This window comes from Chelonia mydas, chromosome 6 (assembly GCF_015237465.2).
Source record: "Chelonia mydas isolate rCheMyd1 chromosome 6, rCheMyd1.pri.v2, whole genome shotgun sequence".
Taxonomy (NCBI): domain Eukaryota; kingdom Metazoa; phylum Chordata; order Testudines; family Cheloniidae; genus Chelonia; species Chelonia mydas.
In genome coordinates this window covers 6591398-6614772 of record NC_051246.2, presented here as the reverse complement: position 1 = coordinate 6614772, position 23375 = coordinate 6591398, and the positions used below count along the sequence as shown (strand labels likewise).

At 44.6% G+C, this 23375-nt stretch overlaps 2 protein-coding genes across 2 annotated transcripts in view; both read left to right on the top strand.

The window, feature by feature from the left end:
- The window catches only part of LOC119566513 (maestro heat-like repeat-containing protein family member 7), a 626780-nt gene that overhangs the window by 558324 nt on the left and 45081 nt on the right, over positions 1–23375 (top strand). The window lies entirely within an intron of this gene.
- The window catches only part of LOC102941694 (interferon-induced very large GTPase 1), a 33281-nt gene that overhangs the window by 1749 nt on the left and 8157 nt on the right, over positions 1–23375 (top strand). The window contains 8 exon segments of the mRNA XM_037898961.2: positions 254–560; positions 2439–2504; positions 14348–14808; positions 19790–19885; positions 20523–20753; positions 21319–21341; positions 22015–22130; positions 23104–23175. Of these exon segments, the coding sequence (XP_037754889.1) occupies positions 254–560; positions 2439–2504; positions 14348–14808; positions 19790–19885; positions 20523–20753; positions 21319–21341; positions 22015–22130; positions 23104–23175 (1372 nt within the window).

The following is a 23375-nucleotide window of genomic DNA, read 5'->3' as shown; positions in this document are numbered from 1 at the left end:
AGTTTTCTCTTAGTTTTGTCTTGGTTTCAGGAAGGAACCAGTGTAGAGTTTTGTGGGCAGGTTTCCATTTGGGATTTGACGCGAATGTGCAGCAACTCTTGTTTGCGTGACTGGAGGGAGCGGTAGGCAAGGAGGGAGAGGGTTGATGTGAGGTGAGTGCTCTAGAGCCCTTTAGTTTCAGTTTTGCTCTGACTATTGCTGTATTTTTTTTTTGAGAACCAACCATTTCCTGGTTTTGTCTCTCCTCTCGCAGGCTGCTCAGAGAGCTGACGAAGGAGCCGCTATGGAGAAAGCAGTGAGCGATTGCTTACATGACATTCTTGAAGAACTGACAAAGGATGAGCTCAAGAAATTCAAGTTCAAACTGAACAACTTTAAGCTGAAGAGGGACTATGACAATATCCCCATGGGTAAATTAGAGGAAGCATCATCTGTGGACATGACTCAAATCCTACTCAGCTACTATGGAGAGGACTATGGGGTGGAAGTGACAATGAATGTGCTGAAATCCATGAACAGGAGAGATCTGGCTCAGAAACTCTCTGAGACATGGAGACCTGGTAAGAAATAACCTCGGGAGAGCTCTGCCCTGCACAGTGTGTGCATGGTGGGGGGAGGGGGGAGGAATTGTACCTCCTTCTCTGCAACTCTGATTTTCAGCATTTGCTCTTTTTTATAATACTTATGTATATAAATAACTATTTGCTTAGTGCTGAGGTGATGGCCAGCATTTTGGCTAACATACTGGGGACTGACCCATGGACCTCCAGTGCTAGAAGCACGAGCTGCTATAGCTTCATAAAATGGGGCTGTAACAGACTTGTCTGAGAGATCAGGCAGCGAAGGGAGACATGTAACACACATTCACTAGTGAGTTACACTGACACTGTGCTCCACCCTCTACACAGCACAGACAGGCAGGGATAGTCCTACCCCAAAAAGTTTATGAGAGACAACATTTCCCAGCTAAAGCAGGAGCATTATTAGAAATGACAGAAGAGAACAGAAATCTCCCAGATGTTAACTTGTCAATCTTTAATTCAGCTTCTCGTGCTATTCAGAGCCAGGTTTCACTCACCATTTTCTGACTCCACTTCCTGGCTCCTATTATGCCACCAAAAATTTGCAGGTGCTTAACTTTACACACAATAATCCCTGCTCAGAACTGAACCAGTGCTGCAAACTCTTGCAATTGTACCATTAGTCGTACAATATTTTGTGTTTTTCTTAAAGCCCCTGCTTCTTGAGTCATGTGATTATATGACGCAACTCAAAAGGTACAGTTCTAGTTCTCATGACAGCAAAGAAACTACAAAGTATAAACAATAAATGCTCAAAAAGGCCAATACACACATCCCAAAATGTTTTCTTAATCTCATGTTTTTTGACAGACAATCATGATTTCTGACTCAATTTGTGAATGCTTTGGTTTGGCAACGTTGGAGTGCTTAAGCACTTTAAGGACAGACTGACATGCCATTAACTTTAGCAGCATTACTTACATGTATAAAGTTAAGCAAATGCATATATTTGCAGCATTTGAGCCTTTTAAACCTTCGAAAAGGGCTCTTTTTCTCCAATCAGTCTTAAGTTTACTTTATTACATTTTTAAAGTCTCAGTCATGTGGATATGCTGCTTCTTGCTCACAGAAACAGACATTAACATGGCTGCCTTATTTTCCAGGCTATGATACATGTGAAATAGTTAGTGACCTATTGGCTTTCAAATTCAGTAAATAATTGTTAATAGATAAGCCTGAAAAGGACAATTGTATCATCCGCATTAAGGACTGGAGTACACTTTTTAAAGGAATGAATGTAATTGCATGACATAACTTAATTCCTCTGAATTCTTGATGAAGAGAGAGGCACATCCTGTGTGTTGTAACTGACTGTTTAAGTAGATGCAAACACCCTCCGTTTTAGTTTCCCCCATTTTACAGCTTTGAGCGTGTGCATTTATGAAGAGTCTTCACTGTAATGTAAGGTTGTGTTTTGTAAACACTTTCCTGTTTTTTATGGCGTGCCATCACGCTGGACCTCCCCTTTGAGAAAGGAGAAGCTGCTGTGTCCAATATTCTGATCTCCAAAGCAGTGGGGCTCCGTAGGGCAAGATTTACCTTTTGATCCTGGGGAATTTAACTGTGGGGAGAGTGTTGAGGGTTGTATTGTAGGGGGCAGTAGGTGGGACAATAATAATTGAATTTCTTTATTTGGATTGTGCCCCGTGAGATTAGGAGTTGAGAATTCTGCTCCCAGCAACTCCATAGCACTTGTTAGATTATTATTTTAAAGAGGAACCAGACTGACCTTTCCTCATTCCCTCTTTGTTCCTATTCACTTGCATTGGAAGGAGAATCAATAAGTCTCTATCAACTCAGAAAGAAAATAGAATTAATTGCATTCCAATAATCTCTTGCATTTGCTTCTTTTGTTAGATGGTTTAACTCCAGTGCCAGAACCTCAGCAATCCCCAAAGCCAGAGGACAAAGACCTTCCCAAAGGTATTTCCTCTTACATCCCTTTGATTATTATCTTTACTTAGCACTTCTAGTTAAAAAAATGTAACTCTGAGAGGTTTTAAATCCTGAACCAGACTATGGAGTAGCTGTTCTAGAAACTCTGATGCTTCCTGGAAGTACCAGGGCTGGGAGGCACCCTGCTACCGCCTGCCCTTAGTGTGAGGAAGCCTTGTCTGTGCCTGCCAGAAGCCAGCTCTGCTGTCCTTTTGCAGGTTAGTGATAGGCACACACCAACCTCAGAGGCTTCTGAGCATCCATCTCTAGTGTCCAGCTCCTGATCTACTGAACACTCACAGAATTCCCAGATCCTCTGTCCCCTCCAAAGGCACAGAACACCCCAGCTTACAAGTTACGCTATAGAACATAGCTCCACTTAATACACAGCATTTAGATTGGTTTACAGAGAAAACAAGTACAAGTTTATTTAACAAAGAACAGAGATTCAAGTGGTTGCAAAGAGAAACATTGGAAACGAAGGGTTATCTATAAAATAAGATAGCAACTGGCTTAACCTGAATTTAACTACCAAGAGATTATGCCATAAGAGCAAAACCTCACTCAAAATCCCTCTAGTGTATTACAGCCAGCTGTGATCTTTCATTCCTGAAGCAAGTCCGCGGTCAGTTTACTTCCTACGTGAAAGATATTTTGTCTCTCTTAGCATTCTCCTGACATACCAAACTAATTCTTTAACCTTAGATATAAACCAGACACCATCTTGCTGTCCACTCCTTCCTGTAGATTTTGTGATCTCTTCCTGACTTTGCAAAGTTGATTAGCTGGTGATGCTATATGGAAAAAGACTTCCGTTTTAACACACACACAATGGTCAGTCACGAAGATAAATGTCTCCTATCCCTTGTCTGAACAGAACCTGTTTATCACTTTCTAGTGACCTGGCTTACATACCTTTAAGAACTCAGTTTTGCGGATACATATGGAGGCATCCTTTACTAGATCGGTCTCTGAACTTAATTGGGATTGGTCCAGTTGGGAAGATCCTGAGTGCTGCAATGCAGCCTTGGAGACTACACCTCCCATGATGCCTCAGGAAAGAAAGAGAGAGACTTCCAGGGATCAATGCAGGGACAGCATGCGGTGGGATCCATTTTGGAGAGGAGCTGAGCTTGCTTTATGGAGCTCTGTCCAAACAAGCAGCTGCTGTTAAACTGGTGCTAGAAAGCCAGAAGCTGCTGCTGAGGGTCTGCTGGGGCTTTGATGAAGCAGAAACCTTGCCTGGTGCTACTTAAAATAGCCAAGTCATTTACAAATGCTCTAGCAAGTGTTTGTAAGCCATTTAACACCTTGTGAACCAGTTTAGTGATCTCATGAGTTAGTAAGTACGTCAACTCTGGTTTGCTGGAAAACAACTGTTTGTACCTTTGCAGTACTGATAATATTTCTGCCCTTTCAACTGGTGATAACTTAATGTAGATCTCAATGTTTTCCAGAGTGTAATTATCTTGGCATCGAGCCATGAAAGCAATGAGGTGGCATGCCTCAGTTTCCCCTTCCACACCGCAGTCCAGGTTTATTATGGTTTCTCTGCAGTGACAAGCTCTAAGTCTGCTCATAAGTATTAGTTGTGAAGCAGCATCACCATAAGGGCCCATAACATAATGTGTGTTCAGAATTACCTCTTCTTATATCCAAGGGCTCTTTCTAAAACTTGTGCACTTTGTACTTTTCTACCACAAGTGAGCCTTTACAAGCCTTTTCATTGTACAACACCCTCTGTTTAGACAGTCTGTCGGTGGGTAGGTTTGTTCAATACCCTTCCGGAGCCTTTGCACATAATTAACCGCTGGCTTTTCCTTTACTTCAGTGTTCCCCTTAGCACAGGCTCTTAATGCAATCATATCTTTGGGGATTTGGTATTTCAGGGTCCAGTAAGATAAGGAGGCAAAGGAATCCTGCATAGTGGCAGGCCCTTTATGGGCTCTGCAGGTGCAAAAAGCCCACTTCCCTCTTGGGGTTAACTTGTGGCCTTCACCCTCAGGACTGAGTCCTCCCACCCTGCAGCCCTTCTCTGGAGGGTTGTCACTTGAGCTCCCTTGGTTAAGTGATTCAACCTGCTGATTAGCTGTGAATGTTTCTAACAGCAGCACCCTCTCTGCTGCTTGCTTTGTGTTATCCACTAGGGGAAAACTTCCTCCCTGCATCTGCAAAGTAATTTGCATGTTCACAGACACACAGCTGACTCTTTGCATGCTCAGCCTGCTGGCTCTTTGGTTTTAAATCCATAGTCCTTGCAGACTCAGAGACTGGGTTCTGTATTAAAGAGAGACAGTCAGTTTCCACCAGTATGTCAAAACTGGTGTCCTGAAAAAATGGGATTTGGTGTGGAGGCTCATCCCTCACCCCTCCTTGTGTCCCAGTGCAGCTAGCTGTGTGACTCTTCCCTCCCAAAGGTCTGGTACAGAGTTCCCTCTCTGTGTGCCTGAGTTACAGGCTGCTTGCCTGGGTGGCAGAGGCTGAATGAGCCCCTCTTTCCTGGGCATTTTCCTACGAGGGATCAACATGAGGATACCCACGTGCTAACCACGTTACTTCCACAAAATGCTGGCTACGCAAAGCCAAATGATTACAGGGCTGCCAATATCCTATAAAATTCCTTTTTGCATTTTCCCTTTCTGAAATCCCTTCAAAGTCATCTTCCTCTGTGGGCTGCTGACTGAAGTCAGTGGGACTTTGCTCATCTGAAAAACTCCAGCAGTCAGCAACTGGAACAACTTGCTCAGCAGGCAAGCTGCTGCTACTAACAGACAAATGTTTGAGGGCATTTCCCTCGGCTGGCAAGTTGCTACTCTCAACAGCCAGTGGCTTGAGGGGATTCTTCCCCCCCCAAGTTCTCCTTGCTGACACCAGGTAAAACAGAGGAGTCCCATCTATGCTTTGTCTGGGGCCTAGTCAGAATAGTAAGCTATTTAAACACACCTACAGTAACTCTTCACTTAATGTTGTAGTTATGTTCCTGAAAAATGCAACTCGATGCGAAACGATGTTAAGCAAATCCAATTTCCCCATAAGAATTAATGCGAATAGGGTGGGTTAGGTTCCCGGGAAATGTTTTTTCGCCAGACAAAAGACATTATATACATATACAGTATAAGTTTTAAACAAATTTAAGCAAACAGTTTAATACTGTACACAGCAATGAATGACTGTGAAGCTTGGTTGAGGTGGTGGAGTAAGAGGGTGGATATTTCCCAGGGAATGCCTTGCTGCTAAACGATGAACTAGCACTCGGCTGAGCCCTCAAGGGTTAATAGGCTGTTGTTAATGTAGCCTCACACTATACAAGGCGGCATGGACTGAGGCCGGAGGGAGGAAACACAATCGATGCAGGGCAGTAGCTGCAAACACTTCCCTGCAGAAACTGAACATGCTGATGAGCCCACGCTATCCAGCTGGAGCGCATCACTCCCTCCTCCTGACAACACATGCCTGGCTGCACAGGTGCTGACTTTCCAAAGTGCTGGGGGGTGCGTGCATGAGTGAGTGAGAGAGAGAGAGATGTGCGTTGCCGCTTTACGTACGCTGACCCTACTTGAAGCACGTTGCCCTTTTAAGCAGATCAGCCAGTTTAGACTGGAAGCAACAGCTTCCACCAAGCTGCCCCCCCTCCCCCTTCTGTCCCCGAGCCCTGTGACTGTCCCCTCCTCCACTTTGTGGAGAGGGGGTGTGGAGCGGGGGGTGGGGGGGCAGGAACAGGGGGACAGCCTGATGTCAGCACCCCTCTCCCCCCACCCCCTCCCTAGCAAGCAGGAAGCTCCCAGGATCAGCTCCAAGGCAGAGGGCAGGGCAGGAGCAGCAGGACAGTGGGGGAGGGACAGCTGAACTGCTGCTGGGCAGCTGCCGAGCCAAAGGCCTTACAGGGAATTTAGGGGAGCTGATGGGCGGGGGAGGGGGGGCTGCCCCCCCGGTTCTAATCCCCATGAGGAGGGGCTGCTCTTCCAGAGAATCCTTCAAGCAGTGGCCAAAGCAGGCAGCTGCCAAATGACTTATAAGAGAGCATTGCGCAACTTTAAACAAGATTGTTCCCTAATTGATCAGCAACGAAACAAAGTTAACCGGGACGACTTTAAGTGAGGAGTTCCTGTATAATGTTATTACCGATCAAAATATCAGTGAGTAGCACATTTCTAATACCAACCACTATATCACCCTTAAAATTTTCCCATTCAGAGTGGATTTTACCCAGAGCCACACTCACCAAAAATTTGGCCAAGACTAGAAGATTTATACTTCTGCCAGGCACTCTCTCTTTTTCCCTCACAAAACTTCCTTTAAACAAAGTAACATCAGATGCAGTATCAGGCCACCCGATACATTCAACACCATTCACTTTGGCAGTTTTAATAAATCCTTCACTACCGCCCCAAGGCTCAGTTTGAATATAATTGATTTTCCTCCTCCACAATGTCCTCTGAGACTAACGGGGTAGCATTTGCATTTAGAGTATTAGCATTTGCACTCACAGTTATAGCATTGCCCTTCATGGTAGGGGTTGTAGGTGCAGATTGTGGGCTAGTTTTAGTTGTGAGCAATTTGGCCTTATATGGGCAGGGATTCCACAGTGATGGCAAACAATCAGCTTTCCCTTGGGTAAGAGGTTTTAAAATCCGGGCTCCCTTGAGGTTTTTTAATGAAGGTGGGATTAGGTTTATTCTGAAACCCTTTGTCCCTTTTAAACAGGTGCAGAGGGTTTGCGTCCTTCATGGTCTCTTGCCTCAATATACTCATCAACAATTTCTGTTGCCTTTATGTCATTGGTGACTACCCACAGCAATTGCTCCCGTCCTATTAAATCAACAGCTTGTCAAAGCGACCATCGGACACGACCCCAGTTACTGACTTTTTCGTAGAGCCATGCATCTTATGCCCGTGCTCTACAGGAGTGATACTGTCAGACGGTCTAAGATTTCTAAATGTCAAGTGGTAGGACTTGGGGGTGATTTTAAACCTCTTTAAATACAGGTTCTTTAGAGCTTTTATACACCAAAGACTCACTGGCCTCCATTTCCTTAAACACTTGTCTGGCTTTTAGAGTTAATTTGGTTAAAAGAATAGGCATCTATTTATCCTCTGGAATCTTGTGGCTATCATAGGTTTCAGAGTGGTAGCCGTGTTAGTCTGTATCAGCAAAAACAATGAGGAGTCCTTGTGGCACCTTAGAGACTAACACATTTATTTGGGCATAAACTTTCATGGGCTGGAACCCACTTCATCAGATGCATGGAGTGGAAAATACAGTAGCAGGTATATGTATACATAGGACATGAAAAGATGGGAGTTGCCTTATCACAGTCTTTCAGAGATGGTCCACCAGACTGCGGCCAATTCTTTTGCTCTTCCAGGACTTGGAGCTGCAGTGTGTGAGCTTCTTTCTCAGCTTCCAGCTGCTGCGTACACCTCAGGTGGGCTGCCTTGCCTCTTTCCTCAGCTGTTAGTTATTCCATGAGTCTGAGCTGGGCCCTCTCCTCTGCTTCCTTGGCATCTATCTTCTCTTGTTTGGGAGGGGGAGTTCAGCCATCTTAATTTCATGCTCATGATGTTTTTTGGCTGCCAGCATTTGCATCTGGATCACGTCTGCTACAGAGACATCTACTTTTTGGTCCCATTCCATGAGCAAATTTCTCATCTCCTGATCTGGGGCATCCTTCTCAACAGTTATCCCATCCCCTCTATCTTTACATAGATTTTTAAGGTCTTTCGTGTTCAGACTCTCATATGATTGTGACTGACTCATTGTGATTAATCTTTAACCCTTAAAACTCAATATCAAATTTAAATGTTAAATTGGGTTGGGTTCAGCTCAAAGCCCAGTTGACCTGTGGCATGTGAATCCTGCTGACTTTGCCATTTGTCATGCTGCCTGGAGTGGCTCACAGCTCAGAGTGCCATACTCTAGTCAGACTGCCAGAAATCAGGGCAGACACCCCAGACTGGTGGTGTATTCGCTCATTAGACTTCACCCAGCCAGTAATAAAAGTGTACTCCTGGATCACTATGCTAGTTTTACCATGGAGTCACAGACAGTCCCCTTTAGGCTCTCTAGCCTCCTTTTTACTACCCAGAAATACTGAACGTTATGGTGAAAGGTTATTAAAACCAACTTCACCATACACTAGGTTACTTCCAGCCCCAAAGGACCAGTCATTTACCTCAGGCCAAAATATACTTCAGGATCTTACCAAAAAGAATCATAGAATCATAGAATATCAGGGTTGGAAGGGACCCCAGAAGGTCATCTAGTCCAACCCCCTGCTCAAAGCAGGACCAAGTCCCAGTTAAATCATCCCAGCCAGGGCTTTGTCAAGCCTGACCTTAAAAACCTGTAAGGAAGGAGATTCTACCACCTCCCTAGGTAACGCATTCCAGTGTTTCACCACCCTCTTAGTGAAAAAGTTTTTCCTAATATCCAATCTAAACCTCCCGCATTGCAACTTGAGACCATTACTCCTCGTTCTGTCATCTGCTACCATTGAGAACAGTCTAGAGCCATCCTCTTTGGAACCCCCTTTCAGGTAGTTGAAAGCAGCTACCAAATCCCCCCTCATTCTTCTCTTCTGCAGACTAAACAATCCCAGCTCCCTCAGCCTCTCCTCATAAGTCATGTGCTCTAGACCCCTAATCATTTTTGTTGCCCTTCGCTGGACTCTTTCCAATTTATCCACATCCTTCTTGTAGTGTGGGGCCCAAAACTGGACACAGTACTCCAGATGAGGCCTCACCAGTGTTGAATAGAGGGGAACGATCACGTCCCTCGATCTGCTCGCTATGCCCCTACTTATACATCCCAAAATGCCATTGGCCTTCTTGGCAACAAGGGCACACTGCTGACTCATATCCAGCTTCTCGAACACTGTAGCCCAGCGCTTTTCAAACTTTATCAACCCAAGGACTCCCATTTTGTTTTAAAATTTTTCGGGGTCTGCCTGCCCCACCCTTTTTCCGAGTCCCTGCCCCCACTTGCTCCATCCCCCCTCCCTCTGTTGCTCGCTCTCCCCCACTGTCACTCAGTTCCATCAGTCTGGCGCAGGGGGGCGAGGGCTATGACTGGGGGTATGGGCTCTGGGCTGGGGCAGGGGGTTGAGGTAAATGGGGTGAGGGGGGTACAGGGTCCCGGCGGTGCTTCCTGCTGCTCCCATTCCCTGTGGCCCCTAGGCGGAGGCGCAGGCAGTGAGGCTCTGCTGCCCTCGTGCCTGCAGGCACCGACCCCGCAGCTCCCATTGGTTCCAGTTCCCAGCCAATGGGAGCTGTGGAGCCAGCCCTCAGGCGGGAGCAGAATGCAGAGCCTCCCTGGCCACCCCGGTACGTAGGGGTGGCAGGGACCTGGCAGCCACTTCCAGAAGCCACGTGGAACCAGAGCAGGTAGGGAGCCTGCCTGGGAGGGAGAGGGAGGATTGAGCAGCAGGGCCCACAGACCCCCTGGAGACCCCAGTTTGAGAAACGCTTCTGTAGCCAATCCTTTAGAAAACTAGCTAAAAGTTTATTAGTTAAGAAAAAGAAATGAGAGTTATTGCAAGGTTAAAGCAGATAAACTACAGTACAGATGAATCAGTTGTCCAAATGATGCAGAGATGTAACGTCTGCTAGCTTTCATTAAGTTCCTCAGGGTTTCCCAAATAGCTTTGGGGTCCTCTGTCCAATTGCATAAGGTTGCCCCTGTCATAACCCAAGGAATCTAGAGATGCAGGATCATTTCCACTATACATCTGTTATACCTGAAACCAATTTGACCAGTGTTCTTGGCACAGCATGGGTCCATAGGCTTCTCATTGTGCAAGACAGAACGACCCACTCTTTGAAGTTAACAATCCACTTCCTCTCCATACATGAGTAATCCAGTTACACTGATTTACATAATTCAATTGCCAACCATTCATTACAATAGGGATGGATAAGTGGAAACAATACAAGTTTCATTCATGCATTTTACATACTAAATAAATTCTCATCTCTGTACTAAAACAAATTATTGTTCTGGGGTCAGTTAAGTATAAAGACAGTAATCACAGGTAAACTTAGTGTAAATGTAATTATCGGGGCATGTGCCATGCAAACACAGTGTGATAACATCCCCCTTTGTTCCATTCTAGTAAGTTGATACAACAACATTAGCAACCAACAAGTTCATAGATAAGTGGATACAATCACATTAGTATTTCTTTTTGGAAATACTAGGCCATGCATAAGAGCACATAATCAACAAGCCCCCTCCCTGAGCCCTTTGCTTGGGCATCACAGTGAGGAGTTAACCCTTCCCCATCCAGTGTGGGGTGAGTGCATCCTGTCACACTGTATTTAACTACACGGCTAGAGAACATAATAATTTTCAGCCTATACACATAACTCCTTACATATTTCCATGCATATAATTCACAATGATTACGATGACCAGTGTGAAATATGCTTTCATTAGTTGCCTTACGTGACCCCTTTTCATGAACCCACTACCTTTGAGGAAATTCAAATTCAGATCTCCGTTCAAAACTGAACTCCCTGGCTCAGGCCTATTTCTAATAGAAAACAAAGGGGAAATGTTCAAATACAAACATTTCATTTTACAAGTCACCCTTAACTCTCTGCCAACTTAATTTCTCAGAAATGTCTGTGTGGAGAGTAAAATATGATGTAAGTTCTAAATAGAGTCTGTCTTCCTATCTTAAAACTGCCCTCTGACAGTCTCCCAGACCTCAGTGACATAAAGGGTTTGTTCAACTATCTTAACACTGTAAAGATTTGAGACAGATTGAATAACGTTATCTATATTTTCTTGGAAAACATAAAATCTTCCTTAACTATGGCAGATCACCTCTGCTTCCACCTGGTTTCTATTTGGTCATATGCTAACTGTTACTTGGTTGTATCAACTTTGTTTTTTTGTTAGCTGTAAAATATGGACTGAGACCCAGATCCACAAAGATGTGCCTAAACCCTAGACATAGACACCTAATCCTGGAGTTTAGGCATCTAGGTATCAGTTTTAGGCTCCACTGTGACCTAAGTTTCTGCCTGTGATCACATGCAGTGCAGCCTCCCTTTAGACCTCTTGACACTTATCTCCTGCCTAAGACGCAGAGCAATTCACAAACCCGTGGAAAACAGGCATTTGGCCACCTGAGTTATGTGCAGGGACTGAGCTGCTAGGCATGCCCAGAGTGTATTGACTGGATCAGGTCCCATCCAAAATCGCTCCAGAGGAGGAGCTGGTGACCTTATACCTTTCATCACAGCAGTGAGAGCAAGCACCTAGGATGTGAGCAATCAGGTGCAATTCCCCCCTCCACCTGATGGGGAGAAAGGTTTGAACAGCCATTGCCCACTTCTTAGGTGAGCACTTCAACCACTGAACTATGGGATATTCTGAGGTGGGGCTTCCTCGGTCACTCCCACTGAAGCTGTTCCACTGTGGCTAAATAATAAGAGTGATTGGAGCAGGGAGACTGGACTCGGGACTCTCATGTGCATGCTCTAGACCCAAGCTGTAGAATCATTTTCTCTCTCTCTGGCCCAGTGACTGTTCTACTGTGTATAAATACTAAGAGAGACATTGGGCCACAGAAAAAGAAAGCAGGAGAATGTCTCTGTAGTCCAGTGGTTTAAGGCACCCACCTGGGGAGGGAAGACCCAGGATATAATCACTCTTTCTGTGTTTATCCACAGTCTTCATATATGTTAAGGGCTGTTTCAAAGAGGATGATCCGTTGTTCTCTGAAGGTAGGACAAGAAGTAATGGGCTTAATCTGTACCAAGAGAGATTCTGGTTAGATATTGGGGAAAAATTTCTAACTCTCAGGGTAGTTAAGCTCTGGACCCAGCTTCCAAGGGCAGTTGTGGAATCCCTGTCACTGGAGGTTTTTAAAAACAGATTGGACAAACACCTGTCAGGGCTGGTGCAGATTTAATTAGTCCTGTCTCAGCACATGGGGTTGGTCTTAATGACCTCTTCCAGCCCTGCGTTTCTACTCTAAGGGCAGGTGGTAGCAAGACATGGGATTGAGTCTCATCTCCTCTACAAACTTCCTGTGTGACTTTGGGAAAGTCATTTAGCCTCTCTGTGCCTCAGTTCGCCAACTGTTCAGTGTCAATAGCCCTGCGCTGCCCCACGGAGGTGCTGCAAGTATAAATACAGTAAAGGTTGTGAGCTGCTTTGAGAGCTACTGATCTCCAGAGTGTTTTCTGAGTGTAAGCGGTGGAATAGTCCTGCTATTGTGGGGAACTTGCCTGGCTTCTGCGCTACCCCGGTGAAGTGGGCTAGCGAAAGGATCTGAGTCCTCGCTCCCACTGCCTTTACCCAGTGGCCTCCCTGCCCTTGAGGACTCCCCTTCCACTCTCCTGTCTGGCAGAGTCCACGTCACCCCAACAAGGCTGGGCCCAGGATTCCTGGGGGGCTCGACCCCCAACCCTGCTGTGGTCACCTAGGACAGGGGCTAGGATGTCCCCATTCTGGGGTACTCTGTCTGCACTGGGCACTTCTCTGACCCACGCACTATTACGTACAAGTTAAAGCAAATGAAAGTTATTTAATCAACAATTAATTTTAAAAAGAATAAGGAAACACGGGAAAGGTTAAAGGAAACACATCACCCCGCTCTGTGGCAGGGAACATAACAAACAGCGTCTCTGGAACATCAGGGCGGTTCACAGTCTGCTCCTTGTAAGTCCCAGGCCCCTTCTCAGGCCCTGGCTGTGCTGCAGGGATGCTGTGGGTTGGACACTTGCTCTGGTGGTGGCCACACGCTCTCAGGCTCTAAGTGGCAGGACCCTTCTTCCCAGTGTTGCCCCCGCCCTGTCGGGGTTACGATCCAAGCCTGGCCTGCAGAGCCTCTTGGCTGAGGCGTCTCCCTGTGCTGGGCCTGCGGCCCAGGGTCCCCCTCGGTCTCCCCAGCTGCTCACTGCACCCAGCTCCGGACTGCTCCAGCCCCAGCTGCACCAGTCAGTCTCTGCACTGCTGCTGCTCTGCCTCCAGCTCCCTGGGCTGCTTCTCTGGCCCCTCTGGCTCTGGTTGCTGCAGCTCTTCTCCCAGGACAGGTCTGCTCTCTCTGGGCTGTGCCTCTGGCTTTGGGGCTGCAGCTCTGCTCCCTGCACAGGGTCTGCTCTCTCTGGATCTGGCCCAGCTCTGCTCCCCAGCTCAGCTTGGGCCCCTGCTTTCTCCTTAGCTTGGCCCCACTCTGTCTGACCCAGGCAAATCCAGCTCACACGGAGGACGGGACCTCCCTGGCCTCCTGACTCCCTGATTAGCCTCCCCGCCCTGTCATTCAGGCTGACCTGGAGCATTGGCTTCTCCCCATTGTTCCTGGGGGCTGTCAGTCTCAGGGCCTGATTCCTCGTCGACCCTTCCCCCTTTTAGTACTGGGAGCTAGCAACTGAAACACCCCCACTGAATATTAGTAAGGGGGCAACAGTCCCCTTACAGGAGGAGTGAGAGCCAGGTCTTGTTATTATTTAGTACAATCCTAATCAGGACCTGAATGCATTTTGATTCTGTGGTTTTTATTTTGTTCAAATTATTCATTATTGAACTTGTGATAAAAAGTAAATTTTAAAAATAAAGGCCACAAAATAAAACCACAAGAAGGGAAAGAAGAGTAAAGTTGCTCAAAGATTGTATTGTTAATTGAAAGCACTCCGTTTCATTAAAGGAGAAGAGAGGTTATAAGAGTTCTATATAAAAGAAGAACAGATCTTTGTTTTATATAGAGACAATTAAAGAACACTGCCTATTGACATATCAGAATATATAGGATTGTTGACAAGTTTGTAGGTTCAGTAAAGCTGTTACACTGTAAATGTCTCTTGTTTGCCACTCTTAACAGGAAGAGAGAGTGAGAACCCAGAGAGGGCAACAGCCACAGCCTCAGAGACTCCTGAATGCGAAGTAGAAGATGAAGCCACATGTCCAATTTGTCTGGATTCTTTTAGCGATCCAGTAGCTATAGACTGTGGGCACAGCAGCTGCAAAATCTGCATCACTACATACTGTGACAAATGGGAAGAGGAAAATCATGGTCCTTTGTGCTGTCCCCTCTGCAGAAAAAAGATTGAGAAAAAGAATTTCAGGCCAAACTGGCACCTGGCCAGTCTAGTGGAACACGTTAAACAATCACGACTGAAAACAGGAAAAGAGGAAAAAGAGAATCTGTGTGAGAGACACAAGGGAAAACTCAGTCTGTTCTGTGAAGACGATGGGGAATTCATATGTGTGGAATGTGACAAATCCCCAGGGCACGAAGCGCACACAGTGGTTCTCATTAAGACAGCTGCCCAGAAATATAAGGTGAGAAACACTTTTGATATTGATTAATTAAATCCTTTTCATAGGAATATGACCTTTCAGGTGAGTTGACATTTTTCTGAGCCACCATCAACACTGCAGAATCTCCCAGTTTCCCAGATACTTTCTGCTAAACACCAGCTCTGTTGACATCTCTGTCCTGCAAGGCACCTCCTTACGGCAGGTGAAGGTAAACCTGGTCACTAAGGCCACCCTAACCTGTCAACATCAGGCTTTTAATTAAGGACTGTGTATCAGCAACTGTCAAACCAAATGACTCCAGACTGACACCACCCCAGGCCCCCAACGGGGATACCAAATTTCAGCCTGATCTGAATGGGCCTGTGAATTTTAGAGCACTTTGAAAAACGGCCTTGAAACTGACAGGTTCCATTGCACTCTTGCTTCTGTATCAGAGCTGGCCACAGCAACCTTGTGCACCACCTCATAGAACTAGAATGAAAGTCTAATAACTTCTGAAACTTTGCATTATACAGCTTGTTCTTGGTGTCATTCACAAGCTGAGATCAGGAGAAGTGTGACGGGATCCCCAGGGTGGGACCGGTGAGCCCTCCAAATGCACCAACCTGGGTTGTCCCTCACACTGTGATGCTGTGTCAAGCTACAAACCTCTGACAGATACTGCACTTATCCACAGGCAGGGACACACCCAATTGTGTTCTATGAATGATTGCCCAGCCATGCATGAACCATCAATAGAGAAACTCCAGTCAATTCCCCCCAGGTCCGCAGCCTTGGACCCTGGAAATGTACTGTCTTGCCCTGGTCAGATGACTGACCAGTGTAAGTTCATTACCTTGTTCGCCGCTCCAGCAAAAGGGTAGTGGACATGCAACAGCCCTTGTTAACCTGAGCTGAGGTTTCCCAAGCACTTCAACCAAAACAGACTGTTTTGGCTAAAATTTAGAACAGCTTTATTAACTACAGAAAGATAGATGTTAAGTGATTATAAGTAGTAGGCATAGAGATCAAAGCTGGTTACTTAAGAAATAATTTTGAAGTCTAAGTTCTACAAACTAAACAGGATTTGAATTCAGCCGTGTCTCACTCCGACAGGTGATACAAACAGGTCACAGATCCTCAATACACAGGCTGGGATTACTTTCCAGCCTGGGACCACCCTTCTCCCTTTTAAAGTCTTTGTCCTCCAGACGTTCTTCCACATATTGATTTGGGAAAGCGGGGGAGAGAGGCCAAGTGATGATGTCCCTTCCCCTCGAGGGTAATCGAGTCTCCCTGGTCACTTGATTACAGACCTAAAAGTCGCAATATTACAACAAAAAAATTTCAAGAACAGACTCCAACGACAGACTGCTGAATTGGAATTAATTTGCAAACTGGACACCATTAAATTAGGCTTGAATAAAGACTGGGAGTGGATGGGTCATTACACAAAGCAAAACTATTTCCCCTTGCTTATTTTTTCCCCCTATTGTTACTCACACCTTCTTGTCAACTGTTGGAAATGGGCCATCCTGATTATCACTACAAAAGGTTTTTTTTTCTCCTGCTGCTAATAGCTCACCTTAACTGATCACTCTCGTTACAGTGTGTATGGCAACACCCATTTTTTCATGTTCTCTGTGTATATATCTATATCTATCTTCCTACTGTATTTTCTACTGCATGCATCCGATGAAGTGGGTTTTAGCCCACGACAGCTTATGCTCAAATAAATTTGTTAGTCTCTAAGGTGCAACAAGTACTCCTCGTTCTTTTTGCTGATACAGACTAACACGGCTACCACTCTGAAACCTGAAAAATGTGTGCCTCTCTTATGTGATATTTCTTTGTAGTGAACAGTATGCCTCAAATTTTTTCTTTATCTTCTCCATTATCAATTTTTAAAGGATTATAAACCTCTCTTACTACTTCACCTGCCACAAGAAGAAATAATGCTGTTTGCAGCCGTTCGTCATTTTGTCTGCACCACTCGCAATGCTGTACAGCTTAAATCCTCCCTTCCACTTTCTCCAGTTCTCCGCTGCTTTTCTTTCAAACACTAACTTTCCCGGAGTCTTTAGATGGTCCATTTTTCAGTTTTTTTCTACTCTTTTCTTACTTTAAGATTTGTTCTTTTTCATATGGCATTTGAAAAGCAAGGGACTAGGATTATAAATGAATCTTGAGATTTGAAAGCCATTCTAGTGCTTCCAGTGTAGCTAGGTGGATGCCCCTTGTGCTACCTCTGTAAAAGTGAATGAGGCAGTTGCCCATGGTGTGTTGCATGGCTTGTACCACATCACAACCACCATTTGTTGATTCTTTTATTTTCCATTTGTGGAGAAGATATCTCACCTTCTATCTGTTATCTGAACACAAAGACGTGCAGTCCACTGCCTACGAGGAAGACAGATTCCCAGACTTACAGTCTGCCAATTACACCCTGGTTCTCACCAGTCTTGGTTATACTGCAGGGTGACCCCAACACACCCCAGTCCCAGATTGTCCCCCAGAAATGTATGTTCTGTACTGCCCAGACCTCTCCTGGACAATACAAATATTTTACATCCATTATTCCTTTAAGGGAATAATATTCCAGCTTTTTAACTTAGAGTTACCCAGACACTTCAACTTAAACACACTGAATTTGATAAAACAGCAAAAGAAGTTTACTAACTCCAAAGACATTTTAAACGAGGACAAGTAATGATTCACAAAGATCAGAAATGGTTACCAGAAAAATAAAGATAAAACACTTACTAGTGTCTAACTCCACAAACTGAGATTCAAGCAAAATTTCTCACCATATGCTTCCAGCAAGGTTATTGACCAAACTCTTCATGTCAAGACCCCTCCCTCAAAGTCCAGTGGCTGTTTCTTTTTGTCTTCTCAGGTGCAGCGAATGTGATGGGCAGGGAGAGCGAGCGAGCTGTGTCTTGTGGTGTTTGACCCGTTTTTTTATACTTTTACTCCCCCTCTTGAAAAATGTTTCCAGCTGGGAACTATGGGACAAAGAGTCTATGTGGAAGGAAGTTCATTGGAAGGAAGGAAGTTCCTTGGTCTTTCTTCCACCTGTTTAAGCTTCTTTTGTTTTCCCTTCCTGCTTGGTGACTCTGCTTAGTGCTTAAATGAAAATTAATGCAAACATACATTCTTTATTCAAGACAGGTCTGTTCAACCAGTTTTGTGCTATGTCAGTTTTGAAAATGATACATCCCCAGGATATGCCAGCAAGATTCTGGATGATGTTAACTCTTGTCTTGATCTTTTTTTTGGAATTGTGAAGGTGTTTGCGACAGCTCCAATGTCTGATCGAGGTTAACTCCAAGGTACTGGAGATTGTGGTCATATGATAAAGGCAGACCACAAAAATCCTCTTTCAGTGGCACTTTGGTCTCATGTTTATTCAAGTGTAAGTCAGAGACAAGCAGTTTCAAAGCATTGCATTTCAGTCACCAAGCTTTGAGACATGTCCTTTTCTATGGCCTTCAGAGAGGATGCTCATGTTGCTAATGTAATATGTCTGCATAGTTTTGTTCTGACATCATGTAATAGCTGTTGCCAACTAGCTATTATAACAGGAGAAAAGATACCGGATACTGTAAGTAGCAGTAAACACCTTACTTAACTTATTACTGAGACCTTTACAGATGGGTATTGCTGGCTTGCCTGCCTGGCTCCAAGCAATGTGGTTCTGCTGATAGGGGTCACTACAAAATGATTCCTTCAGACAACATTAGGGGTAACTTTGATTCCTGTTCCACTGTTCCTACTATCATTATACCACCTTCTGTGTATTTGCATTTTGGAGCAGTTCAAAAATCAGCTCTTAAACAAACCTCTATTCAGTGTTAATTATGGAGTCTGTATCACTCCTCCAGAATGAAAGTAAATGTCACTTGCCATCTCATTGTCTTTTCCCCTGACTGAAGTTCTGAACAAATCCCCCTGGACTTGACTAACCTTAAATAACGTTGTGTTTCCTGCAAATTTTGCTACTTCACTGCTCACACCCCTTTATTGTATTTTTACAAAATATATCAAAATATTGAGTTCGGGATCTTGAGGTACCTGCTGTTAATCTATTACAATGATGAAAACTATCCATTTATACCTACTCTTTGCTTTCTGTCTCTTGACCAGTTTTACAGGCACTAATCCACTCAAACCTGCCACCTTAACTTCACTTTCACAACGTTTTTGTGTTTTGGTCATTTTGTTTTGGAAATAAAGTTATACAAACCCATCTCTTGGATCTTAACCCTCTGGACCTTGTGGAAGGTGTGGTAGCATTGCACGCAGAGAGCACTCTTCTTCTGTGTATTACACACACCAGCATTGGTACCTTTCCCACTTTTGACCCCAGCAACTAGCCAAAAAATCAAGGTCTTATAGGTTGTCCCAGGTAGGAGGAAGAATTGATGATGGAGTCCGGTACCTTTGATGCCTTGCTCTTTGTTTACAGAGAATGTACAAAGGCCTGCTTCCCTGAATTCAGGAGGAAGTAGAATAACAGGAGACTGTGTCCTTGCTCACAGCCAGCATCCCCAACCCAGAACTCACACTAAGCATCTTCAAGGCTAAACTATGCTTCCAGGCTGCTGCTTGGGTTTCTTTCTCTGCTTCCCTGTATCTCCTTCCTAATGTATTTCTCCATGTGCTCTCCCAGTTTATGTCTGCACTTCTGCTTGTCTCACCAACACACCCCCCACTCCTACCCCTGATCATACAAAACCTAGTGACACCCCTGCACCCCCACCCAGTGCTAGTTTCTCAGCAGACTCCATTATGTCTTGTTTAGGTGGAGTTCCTTACCTGTCTCTTAGAGCTATCTTTAATGAAGGGAGAATTCACACCCATCAGTTTCAACAAGGTTTTAATCCAACCCATAACAGTTACTGCTGATAGTACTGATTCACAGAATTATCCAGATGAGAAAAACCTGCCTTTTCTCCTATTAAAGCCAAAAGGAAAATAATAGTTTGGGGTTTGTTTTTTGTTTTACTTTTTGTTTACTCAGGGTCAAATTTGTGTGCATCTGGAAAATCTGAAGAAGAAGGAAGAAGAGCTTCTGAAAATTAAATGCAATGAGGAAAGGTGGAGCAAGGAACAGCAGGTAGGAGCCCATTGTCATTAACCACATGGGTGTGTGGCTTTGGTAGGTATGGGAGTTTGTGTTTCTTTGTGACTCTTGTCACTATGAGAGATTGTGTGTCTCTCTGACATCTGCTGCTGTGTATGCATGTGCAGTAAGTTTTTCTAAATGCATTTGCTCCTCTGCATGTCACCAGATCAGAGTGTGCACACACACTGTTAGTGTTCCAGGAAGTGACATGTAGACATCATGATTTCTCCAATAAATCTGCTTTGTTGAGAAGTTTTCTCCTCTCCCCCGTCCCACCCCCCCACACACACTTCCCTGGCCTCTACAAAGCCTCTCTCAATAAGTCTGTGCCAGGGTAATGCGAAGTCCTGCTTCCCCTTCTGCTGTTAGAGTGATCTGGATTGCAAGAAGCCATTAATCACGACACTGATAACCTACTAGTAATATAAAGTAGGGCTGAGGAGGAGGGTATAGGAAAAACTTTGCTCTTGTAACTCTAGAAGATGCTTCTCAGGAATTGCCTTATGCTAAATTTTTATGGGTTACAACTAAATTCTCCAAACAACATATGGAGGCCTTTATGAAAAATCTCAGGACGCTTCCCATGTCCCTGACTCACCCTGTCCCTGTCCGTATCTCTTCATTACAGGAAGAGATAGAAACTGAGAGGAAGAAAATCATGTCAAAATTGGAGGAACTGCAGAAGGTTTTGCAGGAACATAAGCAACATTTGCTGACCCCGCTAGAAAAGCTGAACAAAGACATTGTGAAGAGGGAGAATGAAAATGTCACCAAACTCCTCGAGGAGATTTCATTTCTCAGTAACCTGAAAGAAGACTTGCAAAAAAAATGTCAGCAGCCAGCGAGGAAATTTCTACAGGTGAGGCAGATTATACACTCTGAGTTCCCTGCAAGGAAATACCCCTGAGCCATTGAATATGAGGATTGTTCATTACTTGGGCTGGCTGGAAACAATTCCATTTTACAACAAACGTTAAGGTTTCAAAACGTTTTTGTTCCAGTACAGAATGAAAACAAGACATTTTGAAACTTTTCACAAAAAAACAGAGAGACGGAGACACTCAATAGCCTGGTGGTTGGGGCAATGGGCTGAGTACAGTCTAAGTCCTTATGTTGCCGAATTCAGATCAGGGACTTGACCCCGGAGTCTTGCTTTCTGATGTATTCCAGCCTGTAGATGGAAGGTTGTTGAATATTTCTGCAAACTATTTCTGTTTTAATTAAATGGTGTTTTTCAATGGAAAAAGTTTGATGGAAAAATTTTCACCCAAGTATAATAATAATTTAAATTGCCGGCTATATCCAGAGAGCTGCAAATGGAACTCAAGTGGTGAAGGCAAAATGATCCCCTTGCAGAGCAGGAGGGATCCCCAGTGCGTAACATGTGGACTGAGGTCTCTTCTCTCTCGCTTTCTCCCTTCTAGGACATCAGAAGCACCTTGAACAGGTATGTTGCTCACTCTCAACTTCCCCTGCCCCCTCATACTTCACTCTGCTGGAAAAGGCCTAGAAACCATGTTAAAATGGCATCTTCTTGGTACATGAGAGTAAACTGTGAAGGTCAGAAACATGCTTCAGCCGCAAATCTCCCTCTGAGTTTAATCCTGGGGTTTTAGCCTTTTATGTCAGACTCTGCAATAATCCATCCCATAGAAAGGATTATTAACCTGAACATATGTTCTGAATAGATTTCATCTCCAGATAGGAGGCCTCCCCATTTTGGGGGTGGGCTATGGGCCTTCCAACTGGTCAGCGGTCACAGTTCTAACAACAGTTTTTACAAACTGGTGACTCCTTGGAGGAAGTAGGCATTAGACAAGCTCCTAGTGAGTCACTAGTTCACAGCACAAAGACCTCCAGAAAAGCTGGAAACATATTGACCATCAGGAGTGAATCTGGCCATGGACACTGAAATCCCTTTGTAGCTGAGAGCTGGTCTTTGACGTTCACGGTTCAGTTATATCAATAGGACATTGGCTGGGCTGTACAGGAGTGAAGATCCATTGCCTATGCCGTGCCTGGTTTGAGACAGATAAACCAAAGCCTTCAGTCTCCTTTGTTCAGCAACTGTCACTATTATGGAATAATAAATTATCACACGCAAAAATGTTGCTCTCTAGATGCAAGCAGGTGAAAGATCGGCAACCAGTGGAGATTTTGCATGAACGGGAAGAGAACCTGAGTACTTTGCACCAGCCTGGCATTGTTCCAGAGGAGATTCTGAAGAAATTTAGAGGTACTGAGGAAGGATCTAAAGGGTGACACTGAGATGTGTCTCTGTGGCTGTGGAAGGAGACAGGTTCTAGCAAATTCATGGAGCAACTAATTGTGAAAGGTGACAGGATTGTGATGTACGGTAGTTGTGACAATGGTAAAGTGCCTACCTGTGGGTGGGGAAGAAAAGGGCATGCCCTGTTAGGTGACTTGCCTTTTCATTTCCTTGCTTTGTGTAAGGTCTGGTGTGTGTGTGTGTGTGTGTGTGTGTGTGTGTGTGTGTGTGTGTGTGTGTGTGTGTGTGTGTGTGTGTGTGTGTGTGTGTGTGTGTGATAACCTTCGCTGTGTTACATCAACACCTTTTGTGTATTCATTACTTAGGGTGTTCAATATTTTAATGAGGGGAGCTGAGCATGGTGCGATTTGTTCAGAGCTGTGCCACAGAACTGCAGGTGTAATGGAGATGATTTTACCCATCAGCTGCCGCACGTCTCTGGGAAATAAAACCTTCTCTGTCAGGAGCGGCATAGAAAGCTTTCACTGCTGTAGGAGAAAATCTGCCAGAAGAGCGTAGCTAGTGACAGAAGGTTTTGTCCATATTATATAAAAGGCTGTATCTGTTGGCTACCCATTGGCACTTATACTTCCAGATAGAAAAAGACCCGAATTAAAATGAAGCGAAATCATACCCATCGCACCAGATCTACTCAAGATTCATCTCTCCACCAATTTATGTGTAGCTGGACAATCTTTTAAACAGATAGTTGACAAAGCAAGTCTAACTGCTACAAATTTCAGGCAGAGACTAAGGAAGTGCCTTAAAGGAAAGAAAAAAAAGAAACTCACCTGTGCTGATTTGCAGATTTTTCCCTTTCAAAATGGTGGGAAGCATGAGACGTGCACTCAAATAAATATACTTGTTGTAATTGAGAAAGTGAACTAAGATCATTATAAATCAGACACTGATCATGTGTTTTCTCTGGTTTTCTTGCTAGCTGCTTTAAACCCAAATCAGGAACCAGAGACTCCGCCTGCCACATTCTCAGGGAAGAAGGAATTTTCCCCAGGTATTTTCTCCTACAAACTCTTCTTCTTTCTTTAGTAAGAATATTATAAAGTATTAGCCAATATGACATCAGGTAAAAAATGTGCCTGCCAGCTGTTCCCTAGCAGCTAAGAACTTAACTCCCCAAGATCACTGCTTCCCTTGTGAGAACTCTAATCACTGGACTTTGGGATATTCGAGTGGAGGGCTCCCTCAATGTCC